Genomic DNA, 20,611 nt, shown 5'->3' on the forward strand with positions numbered 1-20,611 from the left:
AGTATCCTCATCTACTACCCTTCCTCTCACTTTCTCCATGACCCTTGTATATTTCCTCCCCCCTCTGTCTCTCATTTCCACTCAGTTTCTCGCTCTCTCACTGTCTTTCTCACATTCTCTCTCACTTTCTCTCTCTCTCCAATTGAGAATTTTTGTCACTAGCCTACAAACAATACCCCATAATATCAACGTGGAATTATGTTTGAAAAGCTGAAATGTCTTGAGTCAATAAGTATTCAACCCCTTTGTTATGTCAAGCCTAAATAACTTTAATAACTTAACACATTCAAACATGATTTTTGAATGGCTACCTCATCTCTGTACCCCACACATACAATTATCTGTAAGGTCCCTCAGTCGAGCAGTGAATTTCAAACACAGATTCAACCACAAAGACAAGGGAGGTTTTCCAATGCCTCACAAAGAAGGGCACCTATTGGTAGATAAAAAAAGCAGACATTGAATATCCATTTGTGCATGGTGAAGTTGTTAATTACACATTGGATGGTTTATCAATACATCCAGTCACTACATGTAACGGGTGTCGTAAGGATTGGACCAAGGTGCAGCGGGAACGTGTATACTCATCCTCTTAATTAAATCAAAAGAAGGAAAAACAAACAAATCACGTATACAAAACAACGAACGCCACTAAACAGTCCTGTCAGGTGCACAGACACAAAACAGGAAACAACTACCCACAAATCCCATTACAAAAACACCCCTATACATAGGACCTTCAATCAAAGGCAACGAGGATCAGCTGCCTGCAATTGAAGGTCAATCCAATGAACTAAACATAGAAATAGATAGACTAGACTGAACATAGAAATACACTAACATAGAACATAGACCAAAAAACCCCGGAACACATAAAACAAACACCCCTCTTACATAAGTACATAGCCCAACAAACCCCGAACCACATAAAACAAACACCCCCTGCCACGTCCTGACCAAACTACAATAACAAATAACCCCTTTACTGGTCAGGATGTGTCACTACAAAGATACAGGAGTCCTTCCTAACTCATTTGCCGGAGAAGAAGGAAACCGCTCAGGGATTTTACCATGAGGCCAATGGTCACTTTAAAACAGGAGAAAAGTGAGGATGGATCAACAACATTGTAGTTAATCCACAATACTAACCTAATTGACAGAGTGAAAAGAAGGTAACCTGTACAGAATAAAACTATGTTTGCAACAAGGCACTAAAGTAATATTGACAAAAATGTGGCAAAAGCAATTCACTTTTTGTCCTGAATACAAAGTGTTATGTTTGGGTCAAATCCAAAACAACACATTATTGAGTACCACTCTCCATATTTTCAAGCATGGTGGTGGCTGCATCATGTTATGGGTATGCTTGTAATTGTTAAGGACTTGGGAGTTTTTCAGAATAAAAAAATTAACGGAATGGAGCTAAGCACAGGCAAAATTCTAGAGGAAAACCTGGTTCGTCTACTTTCCACCAGACACTGTGAGATAAAATCACCTTTCAGATGGACAATAACCTAAAACACAAGGCCAAATATACATTGGAGTTGCTTACCGAGAATACAGTGAATAATCCTGAGTCTATGTCAAGACCTGAAAATAGTTGTCTAGCAATGATCAACAACCAATTTGACAGAGCTTGAAGAATTTAGAAAATAATAAATGGGAAAATGTTGCACAATCCAAGTGTGGAAAGCTCAGAGACTTATCCAGAAAAACTCACAGCTGTAATTACTTCCAAAGGTGCTTCTATAAAGTATTGACTCGGTGGTTGAATACTTATGTAAATGAGATATTTCTGTATTTTGTTTTCAATAAATATGAAAACAATTCTAAAAACATATTTTCACTTTGTCATTATGCGTTATTGTGTGTAGATGGGTGAGAAAGATCATCTATTAAATCCATTTTTAATTCAGGCTGTAACACAACAAACATTTTGTGGAATAAGTCAAGCGGTGTGAATACTTTCTGAAGGCACTGTACGTATTGAAGTGATGGGATATCCCATGTATTTTAAGGTGCACATTTCTAATGCACATTATTCTTTCTATGTAATTTCTTAGTCTGATTTGATTAATTGTCCAAAGAAGTGGTAACAGTTATCAGAATGGGAAAAAAATATTGTTATCTGATCAAAGGAGGATGTTTCCATTGTGAAATGATGATGATGAGGATTAACTGTTGATATACATATGGGTGGTTGTGATTTAGCACTTTTCAGATATAGATCCAGACAGACAGACAGACAAGCACATACGCTCAACACACACACACACATGCACACAAACACAGATACACAAATACACAGACAGTCAGAAGGCAGCATTCTCTGCCTGTTTCACTGTCTGTTTTCTGGATCCTGGCATGCACTCACACACCCTTTATCACTGTCACCTAGCCCTAGTCCCCCCTTAAGCAACAGAGAAATGAGCAAACAGCTGTCACTGTCAAGCGCAATGCATCCGTCTATTCTCAATGGCTGGCAGCTGACGGGTGTTTCACACTGGGTTGATGCATTGGGCTACAGGGTGTTTGTCTGATGTTTTTTTCCTTGGATGTTTTAATGGTTATACGGTGTTGTATGTGGGTATTTTAGATTAGCTGTGTGTGTTGTACAAAGGATAACCATTTGAACACCACCTGCCATTGTTGGCCATTTCCTTAATGCATCTTGAGTCACTCCCTTATAAATATTACCATTATTTAAATATATTGAGTTCCAAGTCTCAGATGTCGGTGACTGGGAACCCCTGAGAGCAACAATTTAACTAAATCGCCACCAGGACCTTCATCTTTCACTGTTACAGTAGAGATCATTTGTTCGGAGAGGGTGAAGGAGAGGAGAGGAAAGGAGGTGTGTTTTTTCTTCTCTCACTCGTCTGTTAGAGGCTGTTCTGTTCTGTTCAAGGCTGTATATCACAGCTGCTGAACTCCAGTAGACAGAACATCTCCCTCTCTCCCTCTCCCTCTCTTTCTTTTCCTCTCTCTCTCTCTCTCTCTCTCTCTCTCCGCTCCACCAGGGGTGTGTAAAAAGCCCTTGCTGTGTTATAGGGCGACAGAGCAGGTTACGGCACCATTCTACCCAGCCATGCGGTAATTACAGCAAAGGAAGAAAAGATTGCCATGGAACAAAGTGTCACATCTGCTCCTGCCACGCCCTCTAGTGCTCATTGTAGATCGTAATCTCTGCCCAGTCCATCAGGAGGTTAGTTAACACAGTGTCCAACGAAGGGCCAGAGGTATACATAATGGTGTCGTCGGCGTAGAGGTGTATCTGAGAATCACCAGCAGCAATAGCGACATCATTGATATATACAGAGAAAAGAGTCGGCCCGAGAATTGAACCCTGTGGCACCCCCATAGAGACTGCCAGAGGCCCGGACAACAGGCCTTCCGATTTGACATACTGAACTCTGTTGGAGAAGTAGTTGGTGAACCAAGCGAGGCAATCATTTCAGAAACCAAGGCTGTTGAGTGTGGCAATAAGAAAGTTGTGATTGACAGAGTCGAAAGCCTTAGCCAGGTCGATGAATACGGCTGCACAGTAATTTGTCTTTCCGATGGCGGTTATGATATCGTTTAGGACCTTGAGCGTGGCTGAGGTACACCCATGACCAGCTCTGAAACCAGATTGCATAGCGGAGAAGGTACGGTGATATTCGAAATGGTTGGTAATCTGTTTGTTGACTTGGCTTTCAAAGACCTTAGAAAGGCAGGGTAGGATAGATATAGGTCTGTAACAGTTTGGGTCTAGAGTGTCTCCCCCTTTGAAGAGGGGGATGACTGCGGCAGCTTTACAATCTGTGGGAATCTCAGACAATACGAAAGAGAGGTTGAACAGGCTAGTAATAGGGGTTGCAATTATTTCGGCAGATAATTTTAGAAAGAGAGGGTCCAGATTGTCTAGCCCGGCTGATTTGTAGGGGTCCAGATTTTGAAGCTCTTTCAGAACATCAGCTATCTGGATTTGGGTGAAGGAGAAGGAGAAGTGGCGGAGGTTTGGGCGAGTTGCTGTGGGGTGCGCAGGGCTGTTGACCGGGGTAGGGGTAGCCAGGTGGAAAGCATGGCCAGCCGTAAAAAAATGCTTATTGAAATTCTCAATTATTGTGGATTTATCGGTAGTGACAGTGTTTCCTAGCCTCAGTGCCGTGGGCAGCTTGGAGGAGGTGCTCTTATTCTCCATGGACTTTACAGTGTCCCAGAACTTTTTTGAGTTTGTACTACAGGATGCAATTTTCTGTTTGAAAAAGCTAGCCTTAGCTTTCCTAACTGCCTGTTTTTATTGGTTCCTAACTTCCCTGAAAAGTTGCATATCGCGGGGGCTATTCGATGCTAATGCAGAACGCCACAGGATGTTTTTGTGCTGGTCAAGGGCAGTCAGGTCTGGAGTGAACCAAGGGCTATATCTATTCCTAGTTCTACATTTTTTGAATGGAGCATGCTTATTTAAGATGGTGAGAAAGGCCCTTTTAAAGAATAACCAGGCATTCTCTACTGACGGGATGAGGTGAATGCATTTACATTTACATTTACGTCATTTAGCAGACTCTCTTATCCAGAGTGACTTACAAATTGGTACATTCACCTTATGATATCCATTCCAGGATAACCCGGCCAGGTCAATTAGAAAGGCCTGTTCACAGAAGTGTTTTAGGGAGCGTTTGACAGAGATGAGGGGTGGTCGTTTGACCACAGACCCATTACGGATGCAGGCAATGAGGCAGTGATCGCTGAGATCTTGGTTGAAAACAGCAGAGGTGTATTTGGAGGGCAAGTTAGTTAGGATGATATCTATGAGGGTGTCCGTGTTTACAGATTTGGGGTTGTACCTGGTAGGTTCATTGATCATTTGTGTGAGGTTAAGATCCACCCAACCTTCCATGTGTCCATGATTTAAAACCTGTCTGCTCCAGTCCCCTGTCTCCTCCTGCAGCAACTCCTCCACCCCCTCGGCTCATCGATGACCATCCTGCCTATACCGTCCGGTGGCTTTTGGATGTGGGGGGGGGGGGGTACTGTCACATCTGCTCCTGCCATGCCCTCTAGTGCTCATCCGGTGTTGCCTTGACCTGCCGCCACTCCCCCAGTGCTCGCTCCCTCTCCCTGTGTGTGTGGGCGGAGACAGGTATGCTGGAGTCAGAGCAGATCCCCACCAGCTGCAACCTGTTCCATAATCAAGGCCTCTACAAATACTCAGTCCTGCCACTTCCACACTGCCAGATCATAATCTCTGCTCAGTCAGTCTTGTAGCCGTTTGTTCATGTTGTGCTTGTTTCCCCTTGCCTGGCGCTGTTTTCCTCTCCGCTACAGTTCTGCCCGCTCTGACTCTGGTCCCTTTCTCCAGTCCGACTTCTCGTCAGTCCTGCTACACTGTCCTGGATTCTACGCTCCCTTGGATTCCCCTCCGGACCTGCTTACCCTGTCCCCACACCTCTCACTCCAGCCTCAGCCTCCGCACCTGATTTCCAGCAACCCACTCGAGCTTCCCCTGGCCTGCACTCAATCGTCCCCCTGTGTTTCAATAAATACCTTGGTTAACTCGTCTGAGTCTGCTCTTGGTCTCTTGGGTTCCGCTTCGCGAGACACAAAGACAAATAGTTTTGCATTGTTTATTTTATTCAGCCCTCCATTAGAGGTGTCCTTCTTCTCAGACAAATTAGGGATGTTTTGAATAAAATACAAATGAAGAATAAACACAAATGAAATGAGTGATAGTTTACCTCAGTCGCCACTGGGACCTCCACCTCTACAGTACCTCTCACTGTTACAGGAGAGGTCAGAGAGAGTGAAGGAGAGGAGAGGAAAGGTGTGTTTTTTCTCCTCCCACTCGTCTGTTAGAGACCGATAAAGACGGCTGCATTCAGACCTGTTCTGTTCTGTTCAAGGCTGTATACACCAGTAGACAGAACATCTCTCTCTCTTTCTCTCCGCTCTACCAGTGGTGTGAAAATAATCATTGCTGTGTTATCAGTGAGAGAGAGAGAGCAGGCTACAGCTCCATTCTACCCAGCCATGGGGTAATTACAGCATATTATACACCCTTCAGAGACCCCCCTCCCCCCAAAAAAGTGTGAAATGACAAAGGGAAGTGCAGAACGTGAGGTTGGAGAAGGGGTTTCGATCAAAAAGCTCATTCCCAAATGTTTTGAGGAGTCTAGCTAAGTCCCTGTGGAGTGATTTCCCGTACACCCTTATGTGAGGTACACTTTCTGGCACCAAATGTTATGTACAGGCTGTCATGTCACTGTTACATGAGCTAAGAGGACAATATTATTTTTCTAAATTTGTAAGTACCGTATTGACTTCAAAAAGGTGGAAATGTCATGATTGTTATGTATTGATGAATATTGTTATATCACTGTGGTACAAGCCATCTGGGCTGTGAATATAGCAAGCTCACCGTGGTCTAACCATGATCATTCTGTCTCGGCTGATTACGTGATTATATTCATAATTTCCAACCTCAGATGGAAGTTCTACACTATTATATTTCCTGTTTTCATTTCATGACATCACGCCAAATATTAAAGGTCAATTTAAAAGGTTTTATAGTCCACAAATACATGTTTCCATTTTTTTCTTCTCTCTTTACTTTTTATCAAGTCTTATCATAGTGATTCTAGTGGAAGCCATCCATAGATAGCCTGTTGATATGCTCTATGTCTGTGTCCTCTCCACAGCTCTCCTCTTGCTCTACGACGTCACTAACAAGGCCTCCTTTGACAACATCAAGGTAAGACTCAGTCCTGTGTCAGTCCTGTCTGCGGGGCTCATCAACTTTTAACACTACGCAAAGGCTTTTCTTTTCTTCATCTTTCCATCTCCTTCCCCCCACCTCTATATAACTGGCATAGTCTAACCAGTGTCATCCCGCCATTCTCTTCACTTCCTTCATTTCTCTTTCATTGACATCTATGTCCAGTTTCTCCCTCCGTTTCTCCATTACTGTCTAACCTACTCCATCCCTTCCTCCTCCCTCCATTTCTGCCTCATCTAACCGCCACTCTGTGCCTTTCTCCCTCTATTTCTTTCCATTTGTTTGATTTGAGGTGACTTGATAAGCTTTTGCAGTATGTTGTGTAGAATAACATTATAATAGCTCTGTCTTGTTTTGTAATATACCATTTTGAAATAGAGCGCATGGTGAGGTCAGAGATGGTTCTGATGATGATGATGATTATAATGGTGATGGTCATGGTCGTGGTGATGGTGATGATGGTGGGAGTGTGTAGGTGTAAATCCCAGGTAGTTATTTTCCAAAATGGTGAAACAGATCAGCTGTGCCACAAAATGGTGACATCTCTCTGATTTTACAGGCTGCTATCCAACGAGACTGTGAATTTGAGGCCATTTCGACTCCATTTGATGTAACCTCATCTTTTCATCTCTTCAGTCTTCTCCACAGACGTATTACAGTCGTTTGATAAACATTAAAGGACAAGAAGTCTTGGCGACAGGAGGTTTAAACGTGGGCTATTAAATGGCATGTAGTGATCAAAGAGAGAGGCTATGTCGCGTAGCTGCAGACCCACCTGTTTCCACTGCTGTAACTGCAGCTGGTTCTCCTATCATTAATGCATGGTAAAACAGGAGGTACATACTGTAGAGGTCCCTAGGGAAGCAGAGACAGCGTGGATACTCTCACTTACTTTCACTTATTCTGACCAACAGCACAGTTGCTCTTACTCATGTAAGGGACAGTTAGACAATTACTGGGGGGAGGGGGGGGTTGTGTGGAGTTTTATTGGGCACAGGGGAGCGTAGTGCATTGTTCCCTGGTTTACATTAGTTATTTTGCAGGTTTCCCTATATATACTGGACAAAAATATAAATGCAAAGTGTTCCATTTTCTATGTGCCTCCCATATCAAGGGGTTTTCATACTTTCTTTAAACACTAGACTATGCCACAGTACCCACATGGGTTGCTGTCGTCGGCTCCGGGCTCATATTCGTCACACTTGCACCTTTGATATTCCCTCTCCGAAGACCATGAAACAATATGTTTCGTTGCCCATGATGAGGCTTTTTATCAGCTATTGACCTCACAATAAGCCAGATTCCATGACAGCTTTGTGGTGCTGAAACGTGACGTGTCAGCCGTGGCAAAATCAATCGGGAGGTGGAAAACGCATGTTGTTGAAATTAGGCTAATTCGAGTAATTCATTTCAACAGTCTTCATTTTAATTTAAAATGAACTAATTACAAGGCTTTGTGTTGTAGCATATCTCTTCCTATCACCTCCTTCCAAAGATGGCGCCGACAGACATGGCAGCTCTGTTTCTAGCTCCTAAGCAACTTTGCAGTATTTTTTTGTGTGTGTCATTTCTAACATTATTAGCCCACAATGGAAAACAATTTAGAATACTAGTCACTTTAATGTTTACATACTGTTTTACTCATCTCATATGGCCAGTACCAGTCAAACACCTACTCATTCAAGGGCTTTTCTTTACTATTTTCTACATTGTAGAATAATAGTGAAGACATCAGTACTAAGAAATAACACATATGGAATCATGTAGTAACCAAAAAAGTGTTAAACAAATCAAAATATATGATGTATTTTAGATTCTTCAAAGTAGCCACCCTTTGCTCTGATGACAGCTTTGCACACTCTTGGCATTCTCTCAACCAGCATCACCTGGAATTATTTTCCAACAGTCTTGAATGAGTTCCCACATATGCTGAGCACTTGTTGGCTGCTTTTCCTTCACTCTGCGGTCCAACTCATTCCAAACCATCTCAATTGGGTTGAGGTCGGCTGATTGTGGAGGCTAGGTCATCTGATTCCGCATTCCATCACTCTCCTTCTTGGTCAAATAGCCCTTACACAGCCTGGAGGTGTGTTGGGTTATTGTCCTGTTGAAAAACAAATTTATAGTCCGCAAACCAGATGGGAAGGCGTATCGCTATAGAATGCTGTGGTAGCCATGCTGGTTAAGTGTGCCTTGACTTCTAAATAAATCACTAACAGTGTCACCAGCAAAGTGCCACCACACCATAACACCTCTTCCTCCATGCTTCACGGTGGGAACCACAATTGTAGAGATCATCCATTCACCTTCTCTGTGTCTCACAAAGACATGGTGGTTGGAACCAAAAATCTCAAATTTGGAATCATCAGACCAAAAGACAGAAACCACCGGTCTAATGTCCATTGCTCGTGTTTCTTGGCCCAAGCAAGTCTCTTCTTATTATTGGTGACCTTTAGTAGTGGTTTCTTTGCAGCAATTCGACCATGAAAACCTGATTCACGCAGTCTCCTCTGAATTGATGTTGAGATGTGTCTGTTATTTGAACTCTGTGAAGCATTTATTTGGGCTGCAATTTCTGAGGCTGGTAAATCTAATGAACTTATCCTCTGCAGCAGAGTCAACTCTGGGTCTTCCTTTCCTGTGGCGGTCCTCATGAGAGCCAGTTTCATCATAGCGCTTGATGGTTCTTGCGACTGCACTTGAAAATACTTTCAAAGTTCTTGAAATGTTCCGCATTGACTGACCTTCATGTGTTAAAGTAATGATGGACTGTCATTTCTCTTTGCTTATTTGAGCTGTTCTTGCCATAATATGGACTTGGTCTTTTACCAGATAGGGCTATCTTCTGTATACCACCCCTACCTTGTCAGAACACAACTGATTGGCTCAAACGCATTACAAAGGAAAGAAATTCTACAAATTTACTTTTAACATGGCACACCTGTTAATTGAAATGCATTCCAGTTGACTACCTTATGAAGGTGGTTGAGAGAATGCCAAGAGTGTGCAAAGCTTTGGCTACTTTGGATAATCTAAAATATATTTAGATTTGTTTAACACTTTTTTGTTTACTACAGGATTCCATGTGTTATTTCATAGATTTGATGCCTTCACTATTATTCTACAATGTAAAAAATAAAGAAAAACCCTTGAATGAGTAGGTGTGTCTAAACTTTTGACTGGTACTGTATATTTTTTTAAATCTTTTCACTGTAAGCTCCCTCCTCCTTCCCATTCATATACCATATCTCAGTACCATATTTATGTTTATTACCTATGTGTTCGTGCAGATTACATTATGATAAATCAACTATTCCCATTTGAGTTTGATGGATCCCTGCCTGCATATGTTTCCCATGCATAATGCACGCGTGACAGCCCGTCTACATCCACAACATAGAGTTTCACCCTCATACTGGAGCATAGTGCATGACAGCATTAGCATTTTAAACAGGTGCTGTTTAGCTCTTCAGAGGCAGGTGCATTGAGAGAGACAAAGGGTGGGAGCAGGGGCGGACGAATTGATTTTAGGGCCCCAAGCAGATGCCAGTCTGTGCACTTGTGTATGGCCAAGTGTGTGGGAATAAGAGAGGAACCAGCAGACATCCCATTGTGTCACATGCAAGGTGAAAACATTTCTGAGAGCACCACCGAATGCACTTAGTGAGGAACAAACCCCGTAGTTTATCACACTATAATTCTATTGCTTACATTACCTTACATCTGTGGGGGAACTATGACCAGGGCGTTCACCGACCTGTTTTGAAGTCAACCTGGACTATTCAAATGAGTTTTCGCTTTGGACTTTAAACATTTTGTTCATCATGATTATGTATTATGAATCAAATTTAACTAAAACTATAAACTATTGGAGCTCTATTTTAACAAACCTAATGCAATGGTAAATATATGTTTGGGGTTGTGTCAGAAATATTTGTGCTATTTTCAAAAACGGAAATATGGGCGCAGTAGCTGGCGGTGGCGCGAAAGGTCTGGGTTGTAGGTGTGTCGAGGCTTGACCACTCACTGGCCAATTAGAACCTGCTCCATGGCTAAATATGCGGTTGCTTCAAGTTGTGCTTTTATAGTCTTTTATGTATTGCGTAGTCATCACCTCCAATTCGAATGTTAGTCCGTTATAGCCCAGTTTGTTAAATCGCTTACAGAAACAAAAATAACAAAATATATTTAGGCCTATCCCATCTTTGCTAAATATGTTGAACATGTTTTCAGTCCACATTGTAAGAAGCCTAATGGCATGACTTCAATAGCCTTCGCACTGATATAGGGGGTAGGCCTACTGTAAATTGCATTATGTCTGAGTCATGGACATATCAAGCGTTGTCTGTAAGCAAGATTAAATTCACTACTGATAACCTCTAAAAGTCTAATTCTTGAATTTTAGGACCTCTTTAGGTATATCAAAATAACATTGAATTTGGCCTTTACTTCTATAGCCCATAGAAATATAATAAAGCTCAAGACAGTTTTTGTTTTTTTAGAAACCTATTTAACCCCATATTTTTGTTGGCACAAAACTACCTCCATCCTTCCATTCGTTTGTATGGGTTACCTTCAGATGAGTCCCACTCTTGAGGGGGTTGTAGAGCAAAACGGAGAACACCATTGTGTTTTCCATAGAGTGGTCATAATAGTTTGGACACTACAGATGTTTTAGTGAGAAGACATTTCGGGATGTCTCATGGTCTGACAAACCCCGTTGTAGCTTGGCCACCTTCCATTACAGATGCTGTAGGCCGACATAGGCGGATGGGGTAGATAGAACAGATTTTTTGATTATGTTAGATTGATGCATGGGTGCGTCAATAGACTCTTAAGGTTAAGGCTTAAAAAAGAGTGAATAATTCCAATCAAATTCTAATAAAAACAAAACTTGGTTTAAATAGCCTTTGTCTAAATACAGTTACAGACACCATAATTGCCCCCGGTGGGCATATAATATTTAGGCAACTTAGACTATGGAGGTTTTTGCGTAAATCCAACATTTTCACTGGAGCTGGGAATGTCCACTCACCATTAATACTGCTCCCTAATATAATGTTTTATAAATTGTATTGCATGCAAGCCATGGACATTGTCAAATCTCCCTAGGAGAGGTGGGTGTGAAGTCAGGCGCAGGAGAGAGGATAATGTAGAGAAGGCGTTTATTCAAGAGTCCATATTAGCACAGGCACAGAACCAAACAAGCGGCCTACCAAACGTTCCGGAACACAGTCCAGGAAAAATACACCTGTCTAAATTAACAAAATAAACCCAAACGACAGGTACACACAAACAATCCCGCACAAAACCACACAGGTAGGGCAAGATTAAATACCCCACTAACGAACCTAAACTCGACACAGGTGATAACACAAGACAGACAAAACCAAACGAAAAGGGATCGGTGGCAGCTAGTAGACCGGCAACGACGACCGCCGAGCGCCGCCAGAACAGGGAGAAGAGCCACCTTCGGTGGAAGTCGTGACAGACATGCTCACCATAAAGCCAAGGACGGTGAACCATTCTAATGAGTTTGGTTTTTAATCAAATTAAACGGAAAACAAGCGCCGCCAGAACAGGGAAATCATTTAAATGTTTCTAAATACGAGGGTCATCTTATCTCTCGTTGAGCATATGGACACATGGATGGGGGTTTCACGCACGTCCAAAATAATAACGGGAGCTGGCTAAAAATAAGGATAAAGGGGATGTTCTGTTCTTGCTGCTTCCAAACTTGATCATATAATAAAGCTTAATATTTACTTCAAAGCAGTCTCACGAGCTAGACCCTTTTTGATATTTCAATACATTTAACAAGGCAAGTCAGTTAAGAACAAATTCTTATTTACAATGACGGCCTACCCCGGCCAAACCTGAACAATGCTGGGCCAATTGTGCGCCACCCTATGGGACTCCCAATCATGGCAGGTGATACAGCCTGGATTCAAACCAGGGACAGTAGTGACTCCTCTTGCACTGAGATGCAGTGCCTTAGACCGCTGCGCCACTCGGGAGCCCAAAACAAAGACTCACCTATGTGAAGCTGCTAAACCAGCCATGATTAGGGTGAGGGTAGGCTTGGTTTGAATAACACATTTTTGGGGGGAAACCAACATTTACAAAGTCTCAGATTTTGACGTTTCCCTTTGGGTCAGTCAACATAAAGGCCTTCTCAATCCTACACAAGCATTCACATACAGGTAAATGCCAAAATAATTGAAACATGAGTAAATGAGGGATACAAAGTATATTGAAAGCAGATGCTTCCAAACAGGTGTGGTTCCTGAGTTAATTAAGAAATAAACATCCCATCATACTTAGGGACATGTATAAAAATGCTCGGCACACCATTATTTTGGCAATAATTTTGGCTACCATGACTATGCCCCCATAGGATGACAATACCCCCATTCACAGTGCATTGGTGATCACTGAATGGTTTGATGGGCATGAAAACAATGTAATCCATATGCCATCTCAGTCACCAGATCTCAACCTAAATGAACACATGGGAGATTCTAGAGTGGCGCCTGAGACAGTGTTTTCCACCACCATTAACTAAATACCAAATTATGGAAAAATGGTGTCGCATCCCCTCAATAGAGTTTCAGACACTTTTAGAATCTATGCCAAGGTGCTTTGAAGCTATTCAAGTCCAAATCAAATTGTATTTGTCACATGCGCCGAATACAATGGGTGTCGACTTACCCGTGAAATGCTTGCTTAATAAAAAGAAAAATAGTAACAAAAAATGAATAAAATACACAAGAGGGGAGTTATACAGTGCATTCGGAAAGTATTCAAACCCCTTGACTTTTTCTACATTTTGTTACGTTACAGCCTTATTCTAAAATTGATTAAATCGTTTTTTCCCCCTCATCAATCTACACACAATACCCCATAATGACAAAGCAAAAACAGTTAAAAAAAAAAAAAAGTTTGCTAATTTATAAAAAATGTAAACTGAAATATCACATTTACACAAGTATTCAGACCCTTTACTCAGTACTTTGCTGAAGCACCTTTGGCAGCGATTACAGCCTACAGTCTTCTTGGGTATGACGCTACAAGCTTGGCACATCTGTATTTGGGGAGTTTCTCCCATTCCTCTCTGCAGATCCTCTCAAGCTCTGTGGGACCTTATATAGACAGTTGTGTGCCTTTCCAAATCATGTCCAATCAATTGAATTTACCACAGGTGGACTCCAATCAAGTTGTAGAAACATCTCAAGGATGATCAATGGAAACAGGATGCACCTGAGCTCAATATAGATTCTCATAGCAAAGGGCCTGATTTACTTATGTAAATAAGGTATTTATGTTTATCATTTTTAATACATTTGCCAAAATGTATAAAAACCTGTTTTCGCCTGGTCATTATGGGGTACTTTGTGTAGTTTGCAGATCATTTTTTTGTATACATTTTTGAAAAGGGCTGTAACATAACAAAATTAGGATAAAGTCAAGGGGTATTAATACTTCCCGAAGGGACTGTATACAATATAGTCTGAGTGTGCATAGAGTCAGTGCAAGATAAGGTCAGTGCATTAATTAACTAATCAACAGTCTTATGGCTTGGGAGTACAAGCTGTCTTGAACCCTGTTGGTCTGAGTTGATGCTCTGGCACAGTTTTCCGGACTATAGCAGAGTGAACAGTCTATGGCTTGGATGGCTGGAGTCTTTGGCAATTTTTCAGGCCTTCCTCTGGCACCGCCTGATATAGAGGTCATGGATGGCAGGGAGTTTGGCCCCAGTGATGTACTGGACTGTCCGTACCACCCTTTGTAGCGCTTTGTGGTGCATTTGCTGTACCAAGTGGTGATGCAGCCAGTCGAGATGCTCTCGATGGTGCAGCTGTGGAAATGTTTGAGGATCCGTGGGCCCATGCCAAATCTTTTCAGCCTCCTGAGGGAGAAGAGGGGCTTTTGTGCCCTCTTCACATCTGTGCGGGTTTGGGTGGACCAAGTTAAGTTCTTAGTGATGTGGATGCCAAGGAACGACCTGCTCCACTACAGCCCCTTCGATGTGGATGGGAGCATGCTCTCCCTTCTTTGTCCTGTAGTCCACGATCAGCTCTTTGGTCTTACTGATGCTGTGGAAGAGGTTATTGTCATGGCATCACGCTGCGAAGTCTCTGGCCTCCTCCCTGTAGGCCGTTGGTGATCAGGCCTACCACCGTTGTGTCGTCAGCAAACTTGATTATGGGTGTGTTGGTGTCGTGTGCGGCAACGCAGTCGTGAGTAAACAGGGAGTACAGGAGGGGGACTAAGCACACACCCTTGAGGGGCCCCCGTGTTGAGGGTCCGCATGGCGGAGGTGTTGTTGCCTACCCTCACCACCTGGGGAGATGTTCAATCCCAATCCCAGGGTCCCCAGCTTGGTGATTAGCTTGGAAGGGACTATGGTGTTGAACACTGAGCTATAGTCTCTGAACAGAATTCTCACATAGTTATTTCCCATCTTGTCCAGGTGGGAGATGACAGTGTGAAATGCAATTGTGATTGCGTCATCTGTGCGTCTGTTGGGGCGGTATGCGGTAATGGTCAAGCTTAGGTGGTTTGTTCGACAGCATCCATTCTGTTTTTCTTTTCAAGCACTCCACTCTGCAAGACCATCCCTCCATTTTTCCATCCCTCTCTCATTCTCTCTATCTGTTTTCCGTAGAGATGTGGAGGGCCTTGAGTGCTCTGTTAGTTTGAATGGAGAGGTTTGAAGAGAAACCTTGGAGAGATTGTCAGGAGATTGAAGACTAGCTTGAACTGGTTCCCACCCATGACATTTCATGATAGGTTTATTAGAGCTACAGGTCGGTTCAATAGAGACACAAATATTATTTTACACTCAAAATGAAGAGGGGAAAGGAGAAAGACAGGGGTATAAGGAAGAGGAATAGAGAGAGAAAATGACAGAGAGAAACAAACAGACTATTGAAGACAAATTTAGAATTAGGTGTAAATCATTTCTGAGTTCATAGTTATTATTCAGATGTTAATGTGATACCTGTGCCCTGTGCTGTGTCTAGTCTGAGACCGAGACTGAGGGCAATAGTGCGGAAGCCTAGCCCATCAGACTGATTTGAGACCAATTCCCAGCAGAGCTTGTTATTGGCTGCTGGGTAATTTGTTGCCTCTGCTCTCTCTCTTTCAGGCTGATTGACGATTGTAACAGTGCACACACACACACACACACACACACACACACACACACACACACACACACACACACACCAGCTTGCTCCTATTCCAATCAAGGTTTCTGTATTTATTTCTGTCTAACAACATTAGTAGGCAGAAATGGTCCACAGAGCAGCAGGATGAAAAGTTTATTGTTAAAATTTGATCATAACTGACTGCACAGGTGGGAGTCATCCTGACAAAGGTACACGTCATTAATCTCATAAAATACCATATGGGAGCATAATTTATTTTCACCTAATATTTTTCAATCTCCAGTTTAGCTGCTCTCTCCCTCAGTACAAATACCACAGATACAGTATACCAGTCTGATATGAATCGTCTCCCCTGTTGGACTTTTATGTAGTTCAGAGCTGAGGTTGAATCTTCTCCACTGGATCTCACCATTTTTCTCTCTCTCTCTCTCCCTTTTATTCTCTCTCAATCATTCTTTGCTTTTCTCTCCCTTCCACACTCTCCACACTATCTTTGTTTAACCCGTCTTCTGTCCATCCCTTTTCTACAACACGTATCAAGGTATGGCCAGAGTTAGAACACTGAACAAATGGTGCCTGACTCATAATCTGTGAATAACTATACACAGGGATCTATTGTTCATTTGAAATGAATACAGACATGAAAGCATCCGCAGCCACTAACATTACATGCTCACCAGTTACATAGTCACCATTCTCAGTTGAAAGCAATGTTAAACCAATGACACAGAGGTTGTAAAGTTGAGCGTGACACCTTTATAACTTTACTGTCTTGCCTCATATCATCAGCCCTGCAGCTGCTGCTCACTGTGCTGTGAGCTACACACACACACACACACACACACTGCTTACCAGGGTTGGTGAGTAACGGACTACATGAAACTGATTACAAAAGAACTGTAACTGTAATCCGTTATGTTACCAGCAAAAATATTGTAACTTCTAGGATTATTTTTAAATTCAGAAAGTATGTATGTGATTATTATTATTTATTTTTTTTACACCTTTCTGTTTTCTCAATGACATTCAATTCAGCATTGAAAAAAAAATTCACGCTTAAGTTTGTTCAGCCTGAGCCAGTCTGACCACAAGTCAGAGACCATTATGATGACACCAAATGCGTTTGATGGATCGCGGAAAAAGAGCAGGAATAAGCTTTTGTAGGCTACTGTCCAAGCTATGTCTTCCAATGGTGCAAATGATGTCGGCATCCAAAGATTATCCACTTTGAATAAACGCTTGGAGGTGAGGACGACATAGCGTGTTGATGTGAAACACTACTGCTCTCTCATTTACCTATTTGCACCTTAAAGGTAAAACAATTATGCTAGTCTATATTTCCAAGTCCTTTTATTAAAGATCAAGGGGTATTAAATGAACTAGAATGACTGTAAATGTGACAGACTTCAGTTTTTAATGTAAAGATATAGCCTAAACGTATTATTATCTGGAGTAAAACACAATGGGTTAGAAGAAGCCTACACAACCATCCCATAAAGTAAAATGCAACATCCATATATGGCCAGCTGTGTAAACTCTAACATTGATTTATCCTACAATGTATGTCTTTCAATTGGTAATACTCATTTTTGTCTTCTTGTAATGCCTCTTAAGGGGAAAGTAATCAGACTACGTTACTGAGTTTGGGTAATCCAAAAGTTACGTTACTGATTACAATTTTATACTGGTAACTAGTAACTAACGGATTACATTTGGAAAGTAACCTACCTAACCCTGCTGCATACACATTATCATCATCATCATCATTCACATAGTTCTTATTAAAATGGAAGGCTGAGCCAGGCACTGAAACTAAAGCAACACAACAGTGGCTGATAACAAGCTGGGTATCAAGGCAGCTTACCTGCTCTTAGACAGCGAGAGTAATGGAGAAACCCAAGGGGGGCAGTACCCAAAGGCATAGATAGGCTTTAGTGTGGTAGCCTATGTGGGATCATAGGTAGTGCTTAGTGTGGTATACACATGCTGCAAGGCTCTGTAAGGATATCTGTTACTTTACATTAGAAAATTGAAAAAGATACCAGCAACGCATGATCCCTAAAGTACCCTAAGTAGTAGGACATGTTTAAGGTGATAAGTTATACAGTCTCAGCATGCATGTAGACTATGGCTGAATCTCAAACCGAACACTTGGCCCCTAAACCCTTTATTGAGTGGACACTTGCTGATGTCTGCAAATGTCTGCAAGTGTTTTGACCAAAATGAGCATTGAGACGATGCCCTCTCGACAGTTTGTTGTAGACTGCCTGCTGCTTCCCTGACAAACACGGGGATGGAATTTAAGCCAGCTAAGGATTTGAGGCACTTCACTGATAAACAGAGTTTAGCTTGTCACTTATTTATAATAGTTTGACAGCTGCTGATGAAGTTGTAGACGTTCTCCAGCAGTCCGTCCGTAGGCTAATTCAGCATGTTTCCAAAGCACCAATCGCTACATTGTAACATTGTGGTACATCTGAGCACACAGCAGCACTGACTCAGGGCAGAACATGCAGTTGCTACTTCATTAAAACTTGTTCATTGTGATAATTACTGTTACTACAGTAGCTAAGCTAACTAACGTTAGCTAGCTAGCTTATTGAAGGAACATTGTATTTGACGTTCCACTAACTGGTTAGCTTCTCTTTTGTTTCATATGAACTGGCTGAGACGTAATAGCATAGCTCTCAGCATAGCTGAGAGCTATGTCCCATTGTGACATAGCCACTAGCCTCCTCGTAAAAACAAAATAGAAAAACCATCCGCAGGGGAAGAACAGCCCGAACGCGCACCTCACCAGAATTCCGAACCAACGCGGCTCCGGTACATGTCCTCTATTCATTTGAATGTGTTGATAGTTGGAGAAATTGCTTGAGCTATGATGAGAATTCGAAAAGTATGAAAGCCAATGGTCCAATATTCTAGAACACTGCTACACATACACATTTTTATGATAGACGCTTTAGAGCTAGCTACCAAACTAATGTAATCGACATGTTTTTGTGTACATTATCAAACGTCAGAAATACCGCTCCTTCAAGCACTAAACTCCTTAGCTAGAGGTAAAATTGTGCGACTATGTCCTCCTCTGCAAAACTTCCACACTAATTACAGATTTCTTGATTTATGTTGACTTATTCAGAAACATTTTTGAGAACAAAGTGTTGTTGTTGGTACATTAGGTAACATGCTGAGATTCATGGGAAGAAGCTGCCAAGGGCACCGAGTTGGCACAGGATGCCCACTCGATAAAGAGGCTTTCGAAGGGCACAGTGGAGCCCTCAATGACTTGACAACTAGCGTTTGAGATTGACTCATGAAGGCGCATATCAAGTAATCGAGTGCTCGAAGTGCTCAAAGTGCTCGGTTTGAGATCTACTAGTTTGCATACCAATACTGAACCAATACACAGAGAACATAATGGGAGGCATTCATGTAGCTAAAGCAGAAGAGACAGAAGAAGACAAGAAAAATGGAGCTCTGCTGGGATCATTGTTCTCTTTTCATTTCTTAAGTAGTCTGAGCATTGGTTATTGATACCGCTGTCATATAAGATGTCATATTTAAACCAGTGTAAATTATCACAGAATGGAGTTATTTATCAAGTACTGCTGTTGAGTCTAGTGCTAGGGTGTGTGTGTATGTGTGTTTGTGTGTGTGTGTGTGTTAGGCTCAGTGCAGCACGGCTCAGTGCAGCACAGCTCTGCACAGGTTGTGGTGTTGGTTGTTGATTGACAGACAGAGGTGGGGATTATATGCTCTCTGTAGCCCTTTACAGAGGCAGAGGGAGTTATGACTTCTCCCTCTCTGCTCATCCTCCTCTGCCTCTAGTTTCATCATTCTATCTACAAGATGAAATGCCTCTTCCTCTAGAGGGAGTGGAGGGAGGCTGATGATCACTTAATTTTCCACATTTCCTGGCTTGATTATTTTCTCTGTATCAGGCACAGACTGAAATGTTTGATCTAACTTTGACTAAGAATCCTGAAAAGTAATTGGAAGGTATACGTCTCCTTTGACGGTCCCCTTGTGTTTGGCAGGTGGATTAAAGCAGAGGTTCCAAATCTTCTCCGTGTTGTTGCCCACTTAAAGCCATCTCAATCTTTTGTGAGCTACCAAATAGACAAAAAGCATGTGTCTGCACAGCAAACCAAAATTGGTTCTGTGAAAATTCACGGAACATTCATTAAGTCTCAGCAAATGTTCTCATAACACAAGAACTGTCCAGTCATGTTAATGATTATATAAAGCATTTGCCTGATCTTGCAAGAATGTTCCTAGATTAGATTTAAACTGTAATTTAAAGATTTCCAGAATGTTTCATTAGGTTGTGGGAACAGTCTGGTGTGAATATTGTGTGGACATCACAAAAGATATGTTCCCAAAACACAAAAACTGTCCATTTGTGTGGATGATTCTACAATGTTTCTTTGAGGGTTACAAGAACGTTCCCAGAACACATTTAGTCTGGTCTTTAACCCTGTCATGGGCGTCGTAAGGAGTGGACCAAAATGCAGCGGGTATATTGATCATCTTCTTTACTTTATTAAAGAGAAGACACTTAAACAAAATAAACAACGAAAACAGTCCCATAAGGTGCACAGACTATACAGGAAACAACCACCCACAAACACAAGTGAAAATCGAACACACTTAAATATGGCCTCCAATTAGAGACAAC

At 42.0% G+C, this 20,611-nt stretch overlaps 1 protein-coding gene across 1 annotated transcript in view; it reads left to right on the plus strand.

The window, feature by feature from the left end:
• The window catches only part of LOC115201091 (ras-related protein Rab-26), a 96,901-nt gene that overhangs the window by 58,583 nt on the left and 17,707 nt on the right, over positions 1-20,611 (plus strand). The window contains exon 5 of the mRNA XM_029764373.1: positions 6,681-6,733. Coding sequence (XP_029620233.1) covers positions 6,681-6,733 — 53 coding nt within the window. The remainder of the gene's footprint in view (positions 1-6,680; positions 6,734-20,611) is intronic.

Source organism: Salmo trutta, chromosome 10, assembly GCF_901001165.1.
Source record: "Salmo trutta chromosome 10, fSalTru1.1, whole genome shotgun sequence".
NCBI lineage: Eukaryota > Metazoa > Chordata > Actinopteri > Salmoniformes > Salmonidae > Salmo > Salmo trutta.